Here is a 24,457-nt window from a genome sequence, read left to right as displayed (position 1 = left end):
TAGCAAGTTTCTTTCAACTTAGGCTTCTAACTAAGGTTAAGGCCTTTTTATCCCTCACAGACTTTGAGAGGGTTATATGGTAAATGCATTTATTACAACACGCCTGTACTATTGTAATGCTCTGTATGGAGGTGTTAGCCAGGCCTCCCTCTTTCAGCTACAACTGGTTCAAAAATGCTGCTGCTCGTCTCCTTCGAGGAACTCGTAAGCGAGATCACATCACCCCTGTCCTTGCCTCTCTTCACTGACTCCCAGTTCATTTTAGGATTGATTTCAAGATTCTATTGTTTGTTTATAGAGCCCTTCATGGACTAGCTCCAGTCTATATCACTGATCCGTTGAAGCCACATGCTCCTTCAAGGTTGTTAAGGTCTGCGAACCAGTCTCTTCTTGTTGTCCCTAAAACACGGCTCAAGAACAGAAGGGATCGAGCTTTCTCAGTCCTCGACTTTTGATCTGGCATGAGAACTGAATGTTGTATTTGTCTGGTGTTGTATTCTATTTATTGTTTCATGTCAATGTAAAGCACTTTGGTCAACTCGGTTGTTTTAAATGTGCTTTAGAAATAAAGTGCGAGTAATTGATTTAAAGTTTATTTTTTAACTATTTAACTACCTATATCTCTGACCAAACAATCATATTTTTACCACCCTATGCTTTGAGGAGTCAAATATGTGAGACTTTTGCTTATTAAAATATTCATTAGTAAATATGTCAGTGTTTTATTTTGGAGAGTGGACTTTGCAGTTCCAGAGTGCAGTGAGCAACAAACACACTTTCAATAAAAGTTGAAAACAGCGGTTGGCCTTTGTGGTTTTTACTGGAAATAACAGTGGAACTTTGACATTACATAAACAAAAGTTAGATCAAAGGTAGCCTAATATAAGAATGAAACAGAAACAAGAAACAGAAGTAGGTCTACACTGTTTTACATATTCACAGCAGGAACTGTTGTTTGACTTAATGCTGCTAACATCATTATTTGTTTAAGCTTTTAGAGATATGCTACTTTAATTTTAGTTAGACTACATTTTTCATCTACTTATTTGGGGGTTTAGAGGTTTAACGGTGCGTGAAAACATCCTCGCAAATCTTTAATAATTGACGTAATAAAGTACCTCAGCATACGTCCTCTTGCGTTGTAGTCACGTGCAGCCTGAGCGCTGCAGGGTCACGTGCCGTGTCGGCTTCATCACAGCAGCAGGGACTCGGTGGAGGACCAGACTGAAGGTGTGACTGCCTGCGGGTGAGCCACTACTCCGGCAGGTAGGGTGATAGTCCTCTGTATATGCTTATTTAACAGTTCCACATAATAAAATGACACAGCAAGTGTATTAATGCTTGTATCGTCGCAGCGCAGTCATTGAGACCGTCTTTAGGAGGCGTTTTGCGGCGTGTGTGTAACTTGTGAGTCCTGTTTGATGCTAAACATTGCGTGTGAGGTTTTGTGACAGCGGATATTATCGATAAACCCGGACAAGCAGGCCCTTTGTGCCCCCTAATGTAGATAAACCGAACATTTCCTATACAAAACGTTGTTGCCGTTTCAAAAATTGTAACTATTTCTTATTTAAATATCTGTTTTGTGAAATTAAACACTGCAGCTGTGTCCCTACACGCAAATCTGAAGACTTAAAATCTACAGGTGCTTATGTAAAGATTGGACTACATTTTGGCAATATCTTTAACATTATGGGGTAGATGGATACGTTTTTTCTGTTATAGTTCTCATGCTCAGTCACTGAGGCTAAGCAGGATTTATCATTTGATTATGTCAATCATCAGCTCTAATAGAGGAGCCTGATTTATGAGATATATATCAGTGTTGTCTATTATATTGCAATTCTGACACCAGAGTCAGTACGAACTGAGATTTAGGCTACATTAACTTCTGTATTTTGCTTTATAAAGTCTGCAATACAACTGCATGAGCAGTGAATTATATAACAAGCTATATTTGGTTCTGGACTGTAAGAGATTTTATAGCCAACATGGTCAATTGATAAATCTACAGCAATAAAAATGGATTAGTCAAATACAAATAATTGTAAGATGCAGCCTTAGTTTCATTATCAACATTGTGGTGTTTGATTGGTCAGGAAATTGTGTTTGGAATAAAAACCTGCAGCTACACAACACTGGTTGACGCAGAGAATCGCATTGGACACCTAGACGCAGTGAGCAGGACAAACGTGCTGGGACAGGGACAGCTAGATATGTCCTAATCTTGTAAACAGGATTACGACCTCTTAAGGTTCCCTGTGGGTGTCGTGGATGTGGTTGTGCTGGATGTGTTTTGAGTTGGCCTACTGGGCATTTAGCAATGCAGCACAAAACAAAAGCTTTACGGCTTTGGTCAGCCTTCTGATTGTACTGTATCCATGGAGACAGCTAGATTATTGTCTTAATATATGAAACTGTGGTGCTTTAAACTATTGAGTCATTGCAATTTGCTTACAGTGAACGAGGAAGAAGTATATCCACAGCATGCAGGAAGAACCTCTTTAGCTTACAAAGGTCTTTCTCTTTCTGTCTTGACATTGAAACAGAAGTTGACAAAACAATCTCAACCACTTCCTCTCTGTTTCTGGAGCATGCAATCCGTCTTCATCGGCAGAAAGGAGTGTAATGTGGTCAAAAGCTCCGGAACAATAAGTCGCCTTTCAGTTGATATTGTTCTGTCCAAACAGCGAGTTTGTATTGGTCCCTAATGCATAACAACCCCCCCCCCCCACACACACACACACAGAATGCCTGACTTTGCAGAACATCATCATAGACTACTGAACGATTTTTATTCAGCCTGCAGCAGAGGGGTCTATATTAAGTGCTGTGTGAGTTCAGGATTTTGCTACATGTAGACCGTGTGTAGTCAGCTCACTAGAGAGATGTGGTTGTGCAGCGCTGCTATCACGACTGATGACTCTCATCTAGACTCTTCTGCTTTGTCCATTAAATGAGCACTTTCCCTCCACAATGTGCTGCGGTTCGCTGAGGGGAAAGTCACAGTCAAACACAGCGTGCCACTATTATCAACTGGTAGCATAATACACTGGACGCGTGCAGTGACCTTTGTTGGTTACATTTGGTATTATTCAGTAACAGATGTGAATGTATACATTTCTGTCATTATAAGATGGCAATTACAGTCAGTCGGCCTTCTAAATCTTAGGTCAAGACTGAAATATCTCAACAACTGTTGGATGAATTCCTGTTTTATTCAGACATTAAACGTTCTCCAGGCCAGAAGATGAAGCCCATTGACTTTGGTGACTTTTCATGTTGCTCCACAAACTGTTAAAATTTAGTTCTAGTTCATGAACTCTTACACAGCTGATCGAATTACTGTCAGCTTCACGTCAGCTGAGATTAATCTAGCATACAATACTTTGCTTAAATGTGCTGTATATGGTTGGTCCCACTCTAACATTTTTGTTATTGGGCTTTTGTAATTGTTCCTCACATTATAGAGTGAATGATTCCTCTAGTAGACAAACAAATCGATTAAAATGTACCTCAAGCTATTGTGAGGTCTCTGTAGAGACTTTTTGAGCACATGATTATGTAAGCGTTTTAGGACTCGGGCTGGAGTTTGTGCTCAGTCAGAGGGGTTATAAAGGTCGTAGGAGCTGTTGTGCATGACACAGAGGAGCAGTTGGCTGAGGAGAACAGGGGAGGGGAGGGGAGCAGGCCTTAGCTCAGCTCAGCTCCTGTTGCATGACATGGAGTTTTCAGGGAGGTCACCTGTAGAGCTGCAATTCTGGTAGCATTTTCATTTGGAAAGTGTTAATCTTTTATCAACAGTCTACACACACCATTCTGGGATGGAAGAGAAACCTGGTTTATTGCGATTTCTTTAAACCAATCAAAACTGTAATGAGTGGCGCTAAGCGCCGGACGGAGAAGGAAGGAACTTGATGTAGTGGAACATGTGTACGTTCAAAAGTTTTTTTTAGCTGTGCAACAAAAAGCTGAGAGCCAACAACATCAGCCTGTGTATTGAAGAAGTGAATCCACTGATGGGCAATAACGGATGTAAAAGCTTATACTGCTTGAAAGGGTAATGACCAAAAGGAAAACACCAACACTGACATCATCATACTCATTATGACCAATGGCGGACCTTTGTCCCTCTGTCGCTCTGTCACAGAGTGATAGAGTTTTGAGGTTGTAGGGTTGACCCAGGCCCTGCGGGACCACGGTCCAGCCAGAAAGAGCTAGAGGGGCTAGATATATTAACCCAAATTAAAAAAAAATTTAATTTTAGTGTGTGTTCCTTGCACAGACAGAAATGCACACTTTCCACTATGCAATCGAGAGCCTGATTAAGTCTCCATCAGCTCAGGACTCTTTTGAGGAAAATGGGACAGAGCCGCTGTGTTTAGGGACCGCTTGCATTTCCTTTGCAGACTATTCTGACGCGACACTGACCTATTAAGACACAAAAAGTAGAGTGCGGTTTCATTCTCCAGGTAATGTAGGTGTGTTAAACCTGTTTAAGTAGTTAATAAATGCAGAATACTGTCTTTACATATATAAATGCTGTTTTTCTTTGCTGACAGGTGGACACCATGAACTACGTGGGGCAGCTGGCAGGCCAGGTGCTGGTGACAGTAAAGGAGCTGTATAAGGGGATCAATCAGGCAACTCTGTCAGGCTGCATCGACGTGGTTGTGGTCCGACAGCCTGACGGGACGTTCCAGTGCTCCCCTTTCCATGTCCGCTTTGGAAAACTGGGGGTGCTGCGCTCTAGGGAGAAAGTAGTGAGTGTCCATACATATATTGATATCACTGAATCTTTGGATTTTAATCCCTAGTTTTTGAGTTTTGTTGAAAAAAAAATTGACTAACTTTGCATTTGTTCTGGGGAAAACATTTTGTTGATAAAGGAAGACTAACTGCTAAAGAAAAACTAGTGCATGATTACTTGTGCAACTGAATAGATTTCTATCTGAAAAACAACTTCCTCCCTTTACTGCAGCAATGTACAGTATTTATTGTATGTACTACAATAAATACATGTATGTATTGTGAAAAACTCTGGTCGACACTTAAAGGGCTCATATTATGCTCCTGTTCAGGTTCATAATAGTATTTAGAGGTTATATCAGAATAGGTTTACATGGTTTAATTTTCAAAAACACCTAATTTTTGTTGTACTACACATTACTGCAGCTCCTCTTTTCACCCTGTGTGTTGAGCTCTCTATTTTAGCCACAGAGTGAGGCATTACACGTCTGTTCCATCTTTGTTGGAGTCGCACAGTACCTAGGTCAGGACTACTAACCAATCAGAAGCAGAGTATGAGGGCGTGCCACGCTAGCAGCTAGGCAAGCATTACAACGCGTGTTACTAAGTGAAACACATTTGTCACAGAAGTGAAGGCTGGACTACAGTAGAGCTGTTTGGAGCAGTTTGTGAACAGTGTTTCTTTGAGAAATGGTAAGTCATTTTGGAGTGGACTTTGGGCTTTTTCACGTTGTAAACCTATTACATGAACAAAAAAGATATATCACAGAATAAAGGAAAGGGGAAAAAGCCAAAAAGCATAATATGAGCACTTTAAAAACATGCTTTAAAATGAGGGATAGCAGAAAGACATTTTTATATCTCTCTTGTTGCCCTCTGCTCCTCTCCTTCCCTTCTGAAGCACTCTGCTTCTCACGAGAGCAGATTGCCCTTTCTATCTATTTATAGACAGTGTGTAGTTGTCAGCTGAGGACTAAGGTGGGATATACAGATCGAAGCTCAATTTAGCCTCTTATTCCTAACTTTACCTCCCATTAAGAAAAGTGTTTTACAGAAGAGACTTTGCTTTCGTAAGCTTACAGAAGAGTCAGACAGTGCAGGAACTCTTCTGTTGATAAGATTAGACTTAAAAGCAGGTTTGTCATTGTCAACCAGCCAAGCAGAAAAAACAGAACAAAACCTAATGTTGACATCATATCAAATGCCAGCATCTTGCAGACATTTACGGTATATTTGGGTCAATTTCTCAAAATGTAAAGACCGAAGAAAGCATCACTGTGCACACAACTCACAGTACTATATGCTTACCTATGTTGTTGACCTTTTTAACAACAGGCAGCAGGTCTGAGTATATTGGTCTGTTTTTTTACATGGATAGAAACTTGTGGCATTTACTGAAAATAGCAAGCCTTCGTACAAGCTTTTCCCTGTTTTCTTTCTCTGGCTTAACTCTAATTCATCAGGTAAATCTGTGGTACAGTTTGTTTTATCCATAAGCTGTGTTGTGCATGCCTGTGGTGCTTTTCTGCTGTTAACAAACCTACTTAATGTCTGCCTGAGGCCAACTGAGGACAATGTGGTGAACTACACAGTAAAGCTTTGTACAGTGTATTTCTTACAGAGATGTGTTTGACTCTGCAGATTGATATAGAAATCAATGGGGAACCTGTAGAGCTGCACATGAAGCTGGGAGACAATGGTGAGGCCTTTTTTGTCCAGGAGACAGAACAGCACAATGTGAGTTTGGAAGAGTTTATGATGAAAATGAAAAATATTTCAGCTAAACGAATGTTTCCTTGTAGAAATTAATTACTGTGATAACCACATACAACACTCCTTGTTTTGTGCCAACACGCTAAACTAAGATGCTGAACAGAGCAACATAACTGCAAAACAACAGCATGCTAGCATTTAGCTCAAAACTTGCTTGCCATGCTGTGGTTAAGAACAGCCTCGCAGTGGCAGCAGCCAGTAGTTTATTCGTTTTTTTACCTCGTCACAGGAGATTGTCCCAGCCCACCTGGTGACCTCGCCCATCCCTACAGAAGAGGCTCTGTTCAGGTGCAGAGAGCCCGGATGTGGTGGATCACTAGCTGAGAACGGTCAGCTTCTGAATCCAGAAGATTCTGGCTCTGGAAACCCCCAAACCTTCTCAAACACCACCGGAAAGAAGAAGAGGAGACGCAGGAGGAAGCACAAGGCTGAGCCACGCAGGGAGGAGCAAACCACACCCGCAGGCGGGGAGCTCGATCTGTGTGAGCTCAGTTCAGATGAGGAGCACAATGCGCAAAATGGACGGTAAGTAGACACCTCAAAAGCTGGATTTTGTTTGTGGTGTTTGTTGTAACACATAAGTTAACTTAATTGCTTCCTGTCTTCAGGGCCTCATTGCTATCCATGGTGAAGGAAAATATGGACTACAAGCAACATTCCCCGCTCACTGCCCTCGAATGGGACAGCTACCCTTTCTCTGATGGAGAATGGCCCCCTAGCACTACGTACGCCCCCTCCCTCGTCAATTTCTTACATTGTTCATACAAGCATAGATAATCAGTAAGACTATCCACTTTATCAAAACAGGCAAGGCTGAGTAAAACAAATGACTCCCACAGGCTTGTTACAGCTGACTCAGTGGAAATTTGCTGTTTGCTTACAACAGGGAGATGTCGGAGCCCATGTCACCCAAGAGTGACTCTGAGCTGATGGTAAAGCCAGCAGGAAGCATGCTCAGGGCCGAGTCCCACATGCAGTGGACCTGGGGAGAGTTTCCAGAATCCACTAGGGTAAGCCACAGATTTAGACTTGTGGTATCTGGTCTAAACTTTGTGAAACAAGGGACATTTTTGGGGTTGAATTGCAAGTTTAGTTCATATCCTCATTTATACGTATTTAGACTTGGTTAGGACTTGTGTATGTATAGTATAGCTTTATCTTGTACTGTTCTTTCTGGCATGCAGGTCAACAAAAAGGACAAATCAGAGCCAAAGACGTTGACCATCACTCCCTCTGAGAACACACATTTCAGGGTTATCTTGAGCACAGAAGCCATGGAAGAAAGAGAAGGAGAGGATACCATTTGCAGTATTGTAAAGCCAGAGCCTCGGACCATCAAAATTGATCAGTGCAGCTTTCAACCACAGCCCCCTGAAGCTTCGTCACGCAACGCAAACCTTACCAAGCACAAGCCAGACCTTTCAGACTTAATGTCCAACAGTTTTATCTCTGAGCGGTGTCCCACTAACTCTGACCTCATCCCAAAAACCGCATGCAAGGCCAAGTGGAAGTCTTCCCCACCCAGCTGCAGGGACCGCAGCACTGCTGCCAGTGGAGCCGGTAACATGGCTGGAAACTCAACAGCTGTTTGTCCTGATGCAAGAGCCTCATCCAAACCCAGCGATTCCCCCGCCAAGAGGAGAGGTAACACAACCTCCCTTACAACTAGGTTTCTTTACATTCTTCTTAACTGAAGCGAATTCATTCTATTTCTGATATAACAAACAGCTGTACTTTTTTTTTATGGACTGCTAAAAACTAATCGGGGGGGGGGCTGAATATTTTCTATATGAAACAGCTGCAGGGTTTAGTGACTGAGTACAATGAATCTCATAAGGAAATGATCAAATAAAAATAAATCTAAGATAAGCAAAAATATGATTTAAAACTTTTTTTATTAGATTGAAAGGACTCCAGAATAGGTTAAAAACGTTAAATTTATCTGCTACTGCTTAATGATTTTTTTTTTAAATTGTGTAGAACATTTTTATTGTCTTTTGATTTTTCAATATTACTTAAACACGGGGAAGTCTAGAGTAAAACTCCAGATTCTGTAAAGGTACTGTACTTCAAAGTGAATGTTAACAGGAAGGATGTGGTTTCTATTTGGTTAGAGGCTGAGTATATATTTCTGTGTCTGCTCTGCATTCACAAAAAAACAACAACAATTGAAGTCAGCGAATTCTGAGTAGGCGTCTCTTGTCTTGCTTTCGTAAAAGGTGTGAGGAAGAGGAGCCAGCATCAGGGACCTGAAGATATTTACCTGGATGACCTGAATGCACTTGAACCTGATGTTGTTGCCCGGTACTTCCCTAAAAGGTACAAACCTGGGAATCATTTCAGTCCTGTTACCTCAGTTAGGATTATTATGAGTTTATGTGCCAAAGGTGAGAAAGCATTCATTTCCAACTTTAGGAAATAACAGTTTTCAGAAGTTGTCTAGCCAAATATTGAGGTTTGATCCCCAGCCCTACCTGTAAACAGAAGAAGTGGAAATAACTGCCATCACTAATGCATAAAAATGGCTGCAGCTATTTATACAACCCTGTGATGAAATTGGACTGCGTGTGTTTTCAGTGAGTCTGAGCAGGTTGAGGTGGAGAGGCGCTCTGGATCGCAGTCTCCCCAGTCTGTTGGCAGCGCAGCAGCAGACAGCGGCACCGAGTGTCTGTCTGACTCTGCTGGTGACCTCCCTGATGTCACCCTGTCGCTGTGTGGAGGCGTTGGTGAGAACTCAGAGATCCCTAAAGGTACCCACTAATATTAGCAGCAATTTATTTATTGCAGCATGATAAAACCTGTTTCCTCCTACATCTGTCTTAAAATTCTGTCTTAAATATCTTCTAAAAAGAAATACAGGACGGACGGTAGATTTTGAAAGCAGCAGCCGATTGAACTTTATTGCTCATACAGCATGTTAATGATCATTTTGTATTCATTTTTTAGGATTTACTGTATTACTCGTATGCCCATTGAACCTTTGCACTGCCCTGCACATTGCATGTTTGCTACCTGTTTTTAACTATATTTATACATTTCTGTCTAGAATTTGTGTCCTTTTATATATTTTTCAAATCCTATTTTCCATATTCATTCACTAATCATGTTACTTGTGTATGTGGCCAATAAAGCTTTGAATCCTTGTTGACAAGTAAATAAGCAGGATGCATTACCTATTGTGACAGTTTCTCAGCTCTTGCACACTGATGGATAAGTTATTCATATTATGGGCAAATGACATCATTTAAAATCAGGCTTTTATGTTTCATTTTTTCTAGAGAAATTCATGGAGCACATCATCACCTATAATGAATTTGCAGAAAATCCAGCAATAATTGACAATCCTAATTTGGTAGTTAGAATTGCAAACAGGTGAGTTTTCCATCTCCCAATTCAGTTCCTAAAACACTCACCAACGTTTAATTATTTATTCATTAATATTTAATTACATGATGTGCACATTAGAGCTAAAACTTTTTTTTTTTCTTCTTCTTCAGGTATTACAACTGGACACTGGCAGCACCGCTGATACTTAGTATGCAGGCTTTTCAGAAGAACTTGCCAAAGGTACAATCTTTGTCAGATGTGTTTATAGAGTACTTTTTGATGTTAAGACTGGATCTGCACAGTACATCTATTTATACATGAATCATGTATCTGAATGGCAGGCTACAGAGGAGGCCTGGGTGAAGGAGAAAATGCCCAAAAAGTCTGGACGCTGGTGGTTCTGGAGAAAGAGCAGCATAAAGCAGGTACTGAATGTGTGACTCAAAGTCACAGCTCCATCTGTATAGCAGAGGTCAGTGGGAATCCCACACTGTTTAAGTGACTTTGCGTTGTAAATTATCCAATTTTTATTATATTTATTATATTAACAGGTTGCCCAAATGCTTCATGAACCGGAGCATCCTGGTTTTGCATTATGTAAAAAAAAAAGAAAAGCTGATAATGTCTTCCCTTTTCTTTAGTTATCATTAGAGACCAAGTCAGAGAGACAGGAGTCTCTGACCACAGAGAGCCCTTCCCTTCACCAGGCCCCAGAAACACAGTGAGTCAGCTTCCTCACAACATTACAGCACACAGCAACATAGGCACTGTTGAGGGAAACATGGTCCACATTAGCATTTTAGCCATTTTATGACTCATAAACTCATCGTTAAGAATTCTGGAGGAAGCCAGTTTAGACCAGGCAGCTGGGAGATTCTAGATTTAACGTTGTTTCAGGGATTATAAAGGGTGCATGCAGGTTTTGTGTAAAGTAGTATTAAACAAAGCAGAGTTATAGGCAGGGAGGTCTACTGCCCTCTGATGGCTGTAAATTATTCTACTGGTTTTGCTGGATGACTCACAAGTATACATATGGCCTTATATCAGTGCATTGCCTTGGCATTGTGCTTATTCTGACATGAATTTGTCTAAAACTCAGTCATCCTCATATTGTACACTGGTCTCACTTCAGACTGCATTCTCCTCTGCAGGCAGAAAGCAGCAGAGTGGTCCAGCGACGATGAGACTAAAGAGCTGAACGCTGTGGCACCTGCTTGGCCACCTACTGATCACGTGCAGACAGAAGGCCCGGCACTGGCGCCTTGCCACTCCTACAAGAAGTCCCTCCGACTGTCGTCAGACCACATAGTAAGACAAGTGATCCCTGATACTAGGAGTGTGGCTAAAATTAGGCAAATGCAGAAGCTGTCTCATTAGTCAGCTTTTTTTTTGATGATGTATAAGGAATATCTGTGGTCCTGCTGCATCAAATTTAATCATTTTTTATTAAAACAAATTTTTATAGGAAATCAATGCTAGATTAATGAGTACACTTTTAAATGCCACTGATCTTCTGTCTGTTACAGGCCAGCCTGAAGCTAAGAGAGGGCCCTAATGATGTCACCTTCAGCATAACCACTCAGTACCAGGGGACATGCCGCTGCGAGGGAACTATCTACCTGTGGAACTGGGACGACAAGGTCATAATCTCTGACATCGATGGCACCATCACCAAGTATGAGACATATTCAACTCTTCATAATTCTGTGTTCTTTCTCGGACAGCAATGCATAACACTGTTCTGTTTCAGGCTGCTCACAAAAAACAACAAATCCAATTCCATTTACAATATTTGAAAGAGTTTTTTTTTTTTTTTGTAAAATAAATAATTTTCCTCCCACAGGTCAGATGTGTTTGGTCAAATTCTGCCTCAGCTCGGAAAAGATTGGACTCATCAAGGCATCGCTAAGCTCTACCACTCAGTGCATGAGTAAGATAGCGATTTATTACTATTTTGTTAGCATAAGAGATGTCAAACAGCGATAGGGCTGAAGCTAATTAACATGTTTAACCTCTCCATAAATGTCTTACTGCTACAGGAATGGTTACAAGTTCCTGTACTGTTCGGCCCGAGCGATCGGCATGGCTAACATGACCAGAGGATATCTGCACTGGGTGAACGATAGAGGGACTCTCCTGCCTCAAGGACCGCTCATGCTCTCCCCCAGCAGCCTCTTCTCCGCCTTCCACAGGTAAGAAATCTAAGCCAAGCATTTATTCTAAGCTTCAGTCAACAGCATTATTTGGATCTAAGTCATAGTTGTTTATCGACTGAGGATTTGAGGCAGCGTTGACAGATGCCTGGTATTAATGGCAGTGCTTTTAGTTACTAGACTGCCAGCCAAGTTAAAGTTGAGATTAAGCAAAAATTGAATGTATTCCAATATAAATAAGTCATTCTACTATGTCTTTTGTTGGTTTAGCTGGAATTAAACTGGGTGTCAACACTGGTCACACTTAGAGTATGCACTGCTGAGCATCTAAAGACCTTTTACTTTTGGTTTAAAAAAATACCAAAACTCTCAGAATTTGCTTTTACGTATTTTCACTTCATTGGTAACCTTAATATCCAGTTTTTATGGTCATTTTGGATACCCATTGACTCTATAAATGGTTATAAATAATACAGTAGGCGACCCCAGTACCAGTGAAAAGTCAGAGGTTAGGTCTCTAATCCTTTCTTTGTAATTCTCTTGTTAGAGAAATCATAGAAAAAAAGCCTGAGAAGTTCAAGATCGAATGCCTCACAGATATCAAGAACCTGTTTTTCCCAAACACACATCCCTTCTATGCAGCCTTCGGAAACCGAGTAAGCGTAAGTATTATTTTAAGTTTGGGGTCTATCTTCAATAAATCCTTATAAATAGATAGATTATATTTGTATGTGAAAAAGAGGTATAACGTTATGGTCAGTTAGATTCCATTACTCTGGAACTGATCTTTGTTGTCCTCTGTTTTAGGACGTGTTTGCCTATAAGCAAGTGGGCGTGCCCGTGTGTCGGATATTCACAGTGAATCCCAAAGGGGAGTTAATCCTCGAGCAAGCCAAAGGCAATAAAACATCGTAAGTCTCCAAGCATTACTGGAGTCGTTGTTTGTGTCCGTCAGCTTTTTCTCTTATTGCTGCTTTTTATTTGACAGATACAGCCGGCTGAGTGAGCTGGTGGAGCATGTTTTTCCTTTACGGAGTTCACAACACAGCGCCACCTTCAGCTGTCCAGAGTTCAGCTCCTTCTGTTACTGGAGACAGCCACTCCCTGAGGTGTGTTTTGAGGAGCTGCTCTAACTTGAAATGATATTAAAGTTTTCAACTAACATTGTTGACTTAACTCAGAGCAGTAATGCCTGTATGCACTGGTTTTATAATATTGATAAGTTTTTGTAATTCTTAATTATGTAGGCTACTGGAATAGTTTGATATTGTCTTAGACACATCCAACTGAAGTGAAAAGGTTTGGGATATGAATGTATTCCATATTTGTTAATGCACAACCTTTCATTTATTCCCTTATATGCGCTTGTATTCTTTGTGCTTGAGCGACACAGTTAAGAGGTGTATTTGAAGGCACGGTAAGTTTTTGGCACATACAAAAGCCAAAAGCATGACATACTGTATGAGTTATTATTCTTACCATTTGAATAGTTTCTTTTACATGCTTATGAGAAGATATTTGCTAAGCATGTATTTAGGAGTGGAGGTGTTGGTGTTTAAACTGGCTACTGGCACGGTATGAAACAAAAATACTCGCTGTATTACACTCTCTGCCTGACAAGAGCGCTATCATAAAACAACAAGGTAATATTCATAGCAGCTATGTTTTTTTTGAATCCCTTTAAGGCCTTATCCACTCTTTAATGTTCGCAATAAATGTCTTACATCTTTGTTCCAAAGCTTAATGATTTTGCACTATAAGAAAAAATGTGAAAGAAATAGTTAATAATTGCATTAGTGCAGTTTTAAAAAAGCACTTTCTATACTGTAGATACTGCTGCTATTTGGTAAAAAGTATTTATTTTTCCAAAAATCAAGCTTTGATTAGACTAACTGTAGAAAAGTATTTTTGATTAATCTTTTGCTGAAGTTTTTGACAGACTTGTTTGATTTTGTCATTTCAATGCTAGGCCTCTTTGTTTATAACCTTGTCATGCTCAGTTGTGCAGCTGTAAGTGAAGTTTAATGCATTCTTTCTATGAAAGTGATGAACTTTGTGTGAGAAGAACACATTCTTTTCTTGGTTTAGTAGTCTTATTTCACTTTTTAGTGGAAAGATTTGCTGCTGCTTAAAGGGTTTTCTGTTGACTATTGTAATTTATCTCATGGCAATTCAATTTACATTGTGATGTAACAATGTAAGCCCAAGTATGTTTGGATGACTGTTTTGATAAATACATTTAATCTGTTTTCTATTTACTAGATTTTCTAAGAGTTGAGCTCAGAAAACATGATTTATTTAAGTATAAGTACTATAAGTTAATAGGTAAAGTATGAACTCTGTATACATATTATAAAATGTTGTAGTAATAAACTGTTAAATCAAATTATGATTGTTGCATTAATTAAAACAAAAATCGTATTTGAAACAAAGCTTATTTTGCACCAATAAGAAATATATGCAATAGTAAAACAGTAGGATGTTTCCAATAAAATAAACACTAACTGAGTTGCTAAGTAAGCAATGAACAAATTAGATCAACTGGAATTCAAATATTAGCACAACTCAGTAACATCAGCATTACTAGGTGGTGTACTTAAAATATACAGTTTTTAAATACTAAGGAAAAACTGATTACTGCAGTTGAACACAAATAAATGTGTAAGATTTGAGACATAGACGAAACTTCACATTGAAAATATAAAATAATTGCAATGTATACACACACTATATATTGTATAAGTACTAATGAGAAATAGAAATAATCTCATTTAACATTTTTCTGTGCTGGTAAAGACATTTCTTTCCCTCCTCTGATAATGTAATATTCCCATTAGCTTTAATGTGTCGCAAGTAATGTCCACCATACTCAACTCATGGCTTATATAAGGAGTCTTTAAAGAGGGCAGGGCTACCGTTTTGATGGGCTGGGGTAGAGAAGCACAGCGCTGAAAGATGACAAGATCTCAGAGGACGCTGAGCTGCCGAGTTTTCCAGCAGTCAAGACCAGTCCTGCTCGATCTCCTCTCCTCAGCGACAGAACCAGACTCAGTGAGGCTGAACTGCTGCAGTTACACCGATCATGTGAGGGCGGCGAACCTTCTGAAAAGAAGCCCGTCGAGTCCAACCTCTGGATGCTATGATTGGACACAGACAGGACGGCCTCGACCCCGTCACCGCGCTGGGCTGTGAGCACAGCGGTCACCAGGTAGCGGCCATCGGTGGGAGCTGTGAAGATACCTGAGAACAACACCCATATACTTTTAATACACACACTTGGGCACACAGATTAAAATATTTTAGGATTCCCATAGAATTTCCTTTAGACATTCATGTTCTCCATAGGTTAATCGTACCAATAAAAGTGATCCTCTGACAACGAAATGCAGTTTACCATCTAACCAGACATGTAAAAATTCAGTTAAGAGTCATTTGTAGAATTTAGAGAAAAATATAGAATACAAAGTGGAATAAACAGTAAAGGTTATGTATTTCATTATAAATAAATTGAGTACATTGTTGTGGCCCGTTCGTCATCGTCACTTTGGATTTCTACATTTACAATACCAAACTGTGGGTTAAAATGTAGGTTTATGGTTAATTGTTTGTGCCAACGCCACTTTATTAACAGTTACCTGTATGAGAGTCATAGTGTCCTCCATCATTGACCAGCACTTTGTTGAATCGAATGACTCCAATCTCTCCCTGGAACGGAGGGAGAGTCAGACCCGCTGAGAAGGACACCTTCTCACCTGAACACAGGAAAGGAAAAATTAACTAACAAACACTAAGAGAGGCAGAAACTTGTAGACTGAATACATTCTAACCTGAAGCAGAGGCAGGTTCCTGTGGTGATAGTCTGTGGGCCGTGTTCACCTCTGTTGATCAAAACTAAAATATTGGTATTCACTCTTGAAAGCCTAATGTGATGCAACACAAAGAAAAAGGAGTATCTACCTGAGATGAGTGGCATGCTGGGCTTTAGCGAGCCAGTAGATTTGACCGCAGAGGCTGATGAAATAAAACTAAAAAATGAGACGCGTGAAACAATCGTGGGAAACAAGCAGAGCTGAGTGCATATACATGTGGGTGTGACTCACCTGGAGCTCCAGCAAAGCCTTGTACAGGTATCATGCTGCCAACTGTCCCCTTGGGCAACTTGGACGAGGACATCTTGCCAGGGGGTCCCGCCTCTCCGGTCTCTATCACAGGTGGTTGTGGAATGGAGGCAAGCGGAGGACCAAGCGCCCCAGCAGGACTCTTATCTAAACCGTCCTCCACAGCAACCTGAACACCTAAAAAACAGATATGGAGTGAGCGATGGAGAGGTTGCAGGTAAGAGAGAGATAGATGCATGGATGCAGACGTTTGGAGACCATTTGCAGTCAAAAACATTTCAATTATGAGTAGGAGTGGCAAATAGGCATTGATTTATGTCATAGTATATGTCATTTTACAGTATATTTCAATTTTGATTAAAATCATGATAACAGTACGTTCTCTAGGAATTTAATTGAGAAAGTTGTAATGGGTAAAATGGAAATTCAGGGAATATATGATTGCCATAAAGCAGCAACACACGTTTTTGTCTAGTGAAATGGGTTCTGAAACTGGCGGCAGGGCCACTGCAAGAGGTCACCCATGACTAGGGGGGAAATGTGGAGAGCATGTCAAGTAAAAAAAAAGAAAAAAGAAATTAAAGTCATGTTATTGAAACAATAAGCGAAGACATGTGCTTTAAGTCTTGCAAAGCAATCAAGGTTCAGGTTTGCAACATGTCGTCAGACCAACTGGCATGTACAAGTCTATCATGTGTTATTAATTTGCACATCAACATGCGTTTTTCCAAAGGGGCGGAGGAGTCTCAAACTTTACATTAAACGTTTGAGACCAAATGCCCCAATGCAAACAGAGAAACTGAGAGACTGTATTTAATGTTATAGCAAAGTCTCTTGACGGCGGACATTTAACATCGTCTCATAACTACTATACAACTATGGTCCAACATTTAAAATACATTTGACATCAAATGAATACCTCTCTTACAAACTAAAAATGACATAACAGTAGTATTTTCTGGCAGGCATCTCTTATTTAATTTGAATGAAACTGGTCCACAGCGTAATTGTTTCAAACTTCTGAAATGACTGGGTTGCACCAACAAATGTTGACAAACATCCTAGCAAGAATGTTAAATTATATTATATATGTTGTGTTTCTACTTTTTGACTTTTGAACTTTTCAGGAAACGTGTTTATGACAGAGCTACTGTAGACACATTAACAGCCAAACAGTGAGTGGTTATACAAGCCTGTTTTAATGGCCATGAACAGAGAAAGTAACGGACCAATTCCCCATCTCCCAGCACAAGGTGATCAGCTCTGAACGTACCGCTGTATTCCTGAGAACCACCACTGGGATGAACCCTGGAGTTTATCAACAAATCAACTCTCATGGCTGGGGGCACAAACTCTGCTTTACGACAAGACAACAGCCCCCAGCTCTCCTGTTCTACCAGGGAAATCAGCACATAAAAGGCATACCAGCAGCATACCAAGGCACAGCCACATGTTCGACCACCAGACAGCATGTTCTCTCGCCCCGGGGAACTTAGCAAAGTCTGCCTGTTAAACACAACATGTGGCGGGGGGCCGGTGTGTAACCATAAAACAGCTAAGGTAAGGTAAGTCTGCATATAAGCACATGTGCATGCATTTCACTGGTCTGCGTTTGTTGGTCGTGTCGCTGCTCATATAAAGCGAGGTATGTGAGTAGCCTTTGATGGGAGGGATTTAAAACTGATTTCAGGCCTAGTTCTACAAGAATAAAAGAGGCAAACACAGGATGGATGGATGTACTCGAGAGTGTGTGTCATGATGAAAGAGGTGAGCTGTAAACAAATGCAGCCGGGTCTGCTCAGTTACTTAACCCCCCCCACCGTTCCAAAATACAACAGCCCCTTGTATCACAAGAATGCCCACATTCCACATTAAACACCACATAATAATGACACATGCAGAGCAAGTTGTTGAGTGTTGACTTTATGAGTCACTGTTAGCCAAAAACACACTGCGCTCATAAGACTTTATTTAGGGATCAATAAATCTAGCCTCAGAACTCAGGAGATAAAGGGAGTTTGCTAAATGTCCAAACCCTCCCTGTCAAGATAAGAGGGCATAAAATGAGCAGCCGCCAAATGCTGCAGGCAATATTGTTCTTGAGGGCTTTCTGTTAGGTCCCATCTTGTTTTCGGTTCATGGGGTTATCAGGTTTGACCACTGACCAGAGAGTACCACCCTACAAATGACCTCATCTCTTGTAGGTCATTGACCCACCATCTTAAAACACTGAGCGTTGTCAGAAGCAGGAAAGCATGCTTTCTTATCTCCCAACCCCATAATAGAGCTCTATGATGCTTTAAGTGAGTGGACAATGAGAGATGTGCTTTAATGCAAGTAAAAGCATTAGGACACATTTAGCCATTTAGTGATCCTTGTGTTACGATTGGTTGGTACAACTTTCTTACAAGTCATACTTTATAAAGGGTTATATGTTATAACTAATGGCTTTACTCATAGTTTAAAATAATTTCTTAGGTTGCCAGGTTGGAGAAAATCCCTTTCTCCCTTTGGTGTTTATCCTCCTCCAGCTGCAGGACATTTGATTTATCTTTTAGATAGCTATTCATTCCATCAGGTCGTTACACTTATGGACCTCTTACCTTGTAGGAAAACCTGCAGAGTATCTGGACAAATATCTATTTATTAATAATGTATTAACAATTATAACTCTACACTTGATTGGCTTAATAGAAAGTGTTAATTCCAAAAGCCAATATATCTTTCAAACCATGTCAACTGCTCATTTCAGTTCCAGAATGAATGAATATTCAGTTTTTCTAAACTTGTAGCAACTGTACATGTAGCTGTAACACATATTTACTGGAGGCCCACTGTTGTATTTCTTTCGTGTGTCAACAAGCCAGAATAAAATAAAGCCATGACATCATGACTAGCACTGAAAGCAACAAAATCATGTCATGACTGACACATTGCATCTGTCTTCCTCCCTGCCCTGACCCTGTCATTGAAGGTTAACGACCGGTATGACATCATGGTAAACACATTGGCAAATGACCCTTGGGACCCTGATGCAGCTTCAAGTGTTCACACTGTTTATTTCAACAGAGAAGGAACTCAGCCATGCAAGTTAAAAAAAAAAAAAAACGGCACGGCACGGCATGGGACTTGAAGAGATAAAGCACGGTAGAGGTTGTGTGGAAAAGGACTGATATAAATGTTGATTCCAGTAGCACCTAATCTAAACAAACTGAAGCTCTTGGCTCTGATATAAAGACGGCCACGAGTGCCCGCTGTAATAAGTTGTGTGGAATGGTGATCCCTCTGTAATGGACTTCTCCAAGGAAGGTTTTTCCACTCTCTTCAGATAAGCCGGGAGGGGGAGATTATAGGATGAGGCAGCCGGCAGGGCAAAGACAACAAGGAGCCAGTGGTCAAAATGGCAAACGTAACATCGCTGAGCATGAGTGGAAATCATGACTGTGTTTCCACTTGCAGAACTTCCCAATTACAGAATGATGAAATTACATTATGACAGCCATTGGGTGGAGTGGCAACATGTCCCAGTCATTACAGATTGGCAAACATTGGCAAAAAGAACCTGAACCAGGGCTATTTCATTCCAGCTCACCTCCCATAAGATTCTGGACTGGATCACATCCGGCATCACCTGCACCGTTAACAACTGAAAACTAGCCGGTCCCAGAGGAAGAGACTTGGCTTGTAAACATTATGGGCGTTCTTCTGGTTCCGATTTACAACTGTGAGAGTCAGAGAAGTCCAGCTTGGTCTCATAGGCACCATTATAAGCAGGCTCATACGAGAAATATGCAACATATGCACTGTTACCAAAATCTGTACTCTGAAATATGCTTACCGCTGCTAGTCTTGCCATAATATCCAGCATTAGGGATAAACAAATAGATACATGTGATATTAAACAGGGTGACACTGTCACAATTTACTCCCACGAAAACTATTCATACATGTAAGATGCACAAAAAAAAGTCAAGCGAGCAACATTTCTTTATGCCGAGGGATTGCTCAACACAAGTTGGGTAAATTAAATCAAGCATGTTCTTAATAAACCCTGCCTCTTTTAACTGAGAACATAGTTAAATAAAAATCCAACTTCCTTTCACTCACACACTCTAACACACTCCAATATTACAGCCTCTGCGATTTTTGGACTAAACAAATGCACTATAGTCCAAGCAATGATCTAAAATGATGGGAAATATTACAGCCATGTCACTGATCTCAATCTTCTAATTAAACGTCTGTGAATGAGAAATCCGATTTAGTCTGTGTCTAAAGAAAGACGATGTAACTTCTGCTGAAAGGAGCCCACTATGGCCACAAGTGAAGTTTACAGGATTATAGCAAAATACAATGGCACAAGCAGAGAATAGTCAGTTAACTTAGTCAGTATAAGTCTGTTATACCGTAAAAACATTAGCCATCATAAGCCAGTGGTCATGTCAGACCAGGTACTAGACTTGATCAAATGTGTTTTATTTTAGGTATTCAACTTTGTATTTGTCAGAACAAGAATATCTGGAAGAGGAATGCAAGTGTCACTGTAAATTGTTACTTTACAGGTAATCATTCACACCAAGGAAATAAAATGGGTGAGTTTATGTGTGGATAGCAGCTTACCTGTCTTCCCAGGTTTGCTGTTCATCAGCACCTGGAGCTCTCTGTCTGCATTAGAGATGTGGTTCTGGAGGTTCTCACAAGTTCCCCTCAATCCTCCGATATCTCGTGCGTGAGCTCTAACTGTGCTATTGAGCTGGTTGACACAAGTCCACAACCCGGTGACGTGTTTATTCAGACCCTCTTTGATCCTCTGGAGGCTACTGGAGATGGGATCCAGCTTGCCACATAAACTCTCCACACTAACAACGCGGCTGTCCATGTGTGCAATCACCTTCCCGACATCTTCTGTGTGGTTCTTGCAGTGGTCGGCCTTGGCTTTCACTTCCCTGCTCAGCTCATCCAGACGCTTTCTCAGCTCTTGATGCTGGGTCCTGTGAAGCTCCAGAAGGTCCTCGGCCTCCTGTGAAGGCCCCGCTTTAACTTCACCCCAGGTGGAATTAAGGATTAGAGACACCCGAGACTGCCAGTGGACTACATCTGATAGCGAGTCCTCCAACCTGCCCACACGCCCTTTCAGATGGCTCAACTCGCTGTGTACGTGCTCAACACTGCCGCTGTAGTTGAGGAGTTGCTCCTCCATTGCTCCAAGGCCATTTATCTGGCCTTTAAGACTACTCTCCATAGCATCTACAGCAGTTATGCAGCTCTGGGAGTCTTCTTGAAGGTTTTCTACAACAGTCCAAAGACTGCCAGATGGGGAGTCGGTGCTGGTATTTACCAAAAGGGTGGTGAGTTTGTCCTCCATGGAGGCCAGCTTTTTCTCCAGAGTCTCTTTCAGGTCTTTGATAACCTCGGCCCGTTCTTTTTTCAGCTTCTCCTCAACAGAGAGGCACTGGTTCACTACGGTGTTCTCAGATGAGTTCAGACAGATCTCAAGGTTCTCCACAGGACGGGTGTCTTCCTTTCTTGGCTCAACCAGCTTGGTCTTAAGGTCCTGGATCTCTTTGCGCAGGTCAGTTTCCTTGGAGTCCATGAGCTCGGCCAGGCTGAGGTAGTTGGTTTCTTGTCCCTCACACTGCTCCTGAACTGACATGATTTTATAATCGCAGGAGTTCTTCATGTCTGCCATTTTGATGTCGATGCCCTCCATTAACTCCTCTCTCAGAGCGCGGATCTTCTCGTCCAGGTAGGCATGTAGGTCTGTAGGACTGGCTGGGGGAGCAGGAGGGGGTGTCGACAGCCGGTTGTGAATGGCCTCCATCAACAGATGAATTTGTCCATCATGACGGTTGACACGGCCAAGCAGGTCATCCAGGGTATTGCTCTTGGACTCTAGATCGTCTGTGACCTGGCTGATCTTGTTCATGACGTCGTCCATCTGCGTTGTCTCGTGTCCAAAAGAGAAGTCCTGAACCTGAACGGTGTGGGTCTCTGCGCCTCTGGCACTGACAGGCTGCCTGTAGTTACTCAGCAGCGTAACCAGCATTTTACTGGCATCCTCTTGGAGATCAAGTCTCAGACTGGAGGACATGTCTGTCATTCTTGCTTGCATGTTAAGGACCATGTGGGATAGTCGCTGCACCTCCTCCTCCAGGTGTTGTACACTTTGAGATGCTCCATGACCCTCCAGTGGCCTGTGACCTGGTTGATCTGCAAACTGCTCTGCTCTTCCCCATGGATGGTTCCTCTGGGTCTCTGTTTGCTGTTCTGGAGCTATAAAGAGAAACGGAGAGAGCGATGGGAAACAGGAATAAGTTTGCTTTCATTCGGGTGTCTTCCAGCAGTTATTTGTTTTATTTAATATGTTTTCATGCTAGATTTCCTTAGTTCTAAAGATGTCTTTTACCTTGTGGCACTGGAATATGTCCAGAGGCAGACGGAGCATGAGGTAAACGCTCCACTTGAAGCAGCTTTATGTCTTTCACCTCCCGGCAGTCGTGGCCCTGGTAACCCGGGCAGCACCTCCACTCCAGCTCTGTTATGGTCTTGTATGCAATCTTATACATTGGCCTAAAGTGTGTCTGATATCTGGAGGCATTCAACACATAAAGACACGATTACATTCTAAAAATCCAGGTGCTTCTACAATGGTATGTTTAACAGTGTACGCAATAATAATTCTACTCATTAAAGTATCAATATCAGACGTGCTCAACTCTCCTTCTCATACAATGTAAACTTGGAGTCAAAGCACAATAAAGTGTGTTTGTTGACAACTAAAACTAAATAAACACTAGTCACATTTGCAATGAATTAATCACGCAGTTGACAGGAAACAGCTAAGACTTTCCACCAATTCTACACCATGAGGACACTGTTGGACCACAGACCCCGGCCACTCAATGATTAATTACATCTCACCAAGTGTGTTTGTTGCTTAATGAACACTGAAGCAAAACAAAGTCAGAGTTATGTCTGACCATATTGCCCTTCGTGAAGATTCAACACAGATGCTTGAATAATGTTTTTAGGATTCTTCAAAGAATGAAAGTCATTTTTATTGTCTCTTATGAAAGCTTCCCCCCCCCCCCTTTCTTAAATACAGTTTTGAAGTATTTATACTTTAAGTATCACCATTTTATGCTACGTTAAACTTCTACTCCACTACATTTTGAGGGTAATTATTGTTCTTTTAATGTAGATGCTGATATATACACAGTAAATATTTCTGAAATTGTATTGTAAGTACTTTAACTATAAGTATATTTCTATGTCAATAGTTTTGTAGTTTTACTTTGTAGAGTTTAAATGCAGGAATGTGAGAATATTGCACTTTGGTATGACTATTTGTATGAGATCTGAATACTTCCTACACCCCTGCTTATGAAATTGAAATAACTAATCACTAATGCAGATACAATGCCTTACATTTTTTTTACTGAATGCTTTGATAGTTTTGGACATAAAGAAAAAAATCTTTAATATAAGTATAAGAATATAATGAAAACAGGAGAACATAGAACACTGGGCAATGTCAGAGGAACAGCTTCAGCATCCTACCTCCCTACCTCAGACGTACATCTGACCAAGCTCAACATTTCGAATTTAACACCACAGGAAGTTATTTGACAGTGCAAAAATCCACTCTGTACAGTAAAACCAACAGCATTGCCTGACACTGATAAAAATACAAAAGAACATCTGGCCTCCACTCGGTGTCCTGAACTGCAGGGAACTTACATCACTTGTTGCGCACAACTTGGCAGCTCCGGTGGACACGGCAAAACCTCTGGCTGCAGGAAACTCTCCGTGCCTCCAACAACGGCACAGCTCACGTTCTTGTGCACGACGTAGGCGCACCAGTTTCTGAAAAAAAGTAACCGTTAATCACTCACGGCGTAGAAAGCTGCGGCCGGTATTCATTGCATGGCTTACTTTTCCTCAAGTGATACAGTTAATTTACACACAGTAGAGGATGCATGAGGTGCTTTAATCAATGAGTGGTTCCTAAACATGCAAACATGATATAAAGAAAACATCCGTTACTCACTTATTTCTCTGTCGTGTTTCGGTGCCAGAATATGCGTTTCCGCGGAACATGCTATGTTGTAAAGGTGATCCACTGATGAGAGGGAAAGTTATTAAAAAGTGAAAAAGTCCGCGCTTCATGGTTAACATGTGAATTAAATGCTCTAGTATGCTTTCAGAACGTAATCATTGACTATTGAAGGTCTGTGATCAGTGAAGCGGTTGTTCCCTCTCTGTGGTGCGCAGATCGAAACAAGCTCCTTCCAGCGTCCTTGGATGTGACGTGTCGGGACCCCCTCAAGCGCGCAT

The 24,457-nt window shown here is 41.2% G+C and overlaps 2 protein-coding genes across 6 annotated transcripts; one reads left to right on the top strand and one right to left on the bottom strand.

Moving 5' to 3' along the window:
• The first annotated feature begins 1,141 nt into the window (after window positions 1–1,141).
• Window positions 1,142–13,807, top strand: LOC117938143 (phosphatidate phosphatase LPIN2-like). Of its 4 annotated transcripts, none has more exons than XM_034862591.1 (20): window positions 1,142–1,266; window positions 4,563–4,763; window positions 6,391–6,486; window positions 6,752–7,047; window positions 7,131–7,247; window positions 7,409–7,532; window positions 7,707–8,166; window positions 8,742–8,841; window positions 9,100–9,272; window positions 9,801–9,894; window positions 10,020–10,089; window positions 10,191–10,274; window positions 10,491–10,570; window positions 10,998–11,157; window positions 11,376–11,524; window positions 11,693–11,779; window positions 11,889–12,041; window positions 12,550–12,664; window positions 12,810–12,913; window positions 12,991–13,807. In XM_034862591.1, the coding sequence occupies exons 2-20, from the start codon at window positions 4,572–4,574 to the stop codon at window positions 13,133–13,135; spliced, it is 2,799 nt and encodes a 932-aa protein (XP_034718482.1). In that variant the 5' UTR covers window positions 1,142–1,266; window positions 4,563–4,571; the 3' UTR covers window positions 13,136–13,807. The 4 variants fall into 4 exon arrangements, with proteins under 4 accessions (XP_034718482.1, XP_034718483.1, XP_034718481.1 ...); XM_034862592.1 differs by having other exon boundaries at window positions 1,143–1,266; window positions 11,001–11,157; XM_034862590.1 differs by having other exon boundaries at window positions 1,143–1,266; window positions 7,406–7,532; window positions 11,001–11,157.
• On the bottom strand, window positions 13,677–24,439 carry emilin2b (elastin microfibril interfacer 2b). 2 transcript variants are annotated; one of them, XM_034862587.1, is made up of 9 exons: window positions 24,171–24,439; window positions 23,861–23,986; window positions 22,527–22,708; window positions 20,741–22,393; window positions 16,103–16,297; window positions 15,960–16,013; window positions 15,830–15,880; window positions 15,638–15,754; window positions 13,677–15,242 (listed from the first exon to the last, which is right to left on the bottom strand). In XM_034862587.1, the coding sequence occupies exons 1-9, from the start codon at window positions 24,296–24,298 to the stop codon at window positions 14,914–14,916; spliced, it is 2,835 nt and encodes a 944-aa protein (XP_034718478.1). In that variant the 5' UTR covers window positions 24,299–24,439; the 3' UTR covers window positions 13,677–14,913. The 2 variants fall into 2 exon arrangements, with proteins under 2 accessions (XP_034718478.1, XP_034718479.1); XM_034862588.1 differs by lacking the exon at window positions 15,830–15,880.
• Between the last annotated feature and the right edge of the window lie 18 nt (window positions 24,440–24,457).

The sequence above is a fragment of the Etheostoma cragini genome, chromosome 22, assembly GCF_013103735.1.
Source record: "Etheostoma cragini isolate CJK2018 chromosome 22, CSU_Ecrag_1.0, whole genome shotgun sequence".
Classification (NCBI taxonomy): domain Eukaryota; kingdom Metazoa; phylum Chordata; class Actinopteri; order Perciformes; family Percidae; genus Etheostoma; species Etheostoma cragini.
The sequence above is the reverse complement of the archived record's forward strand: the minus strand, read 5'-3'. Positions and strand labels throughout refer to the sequence as shown.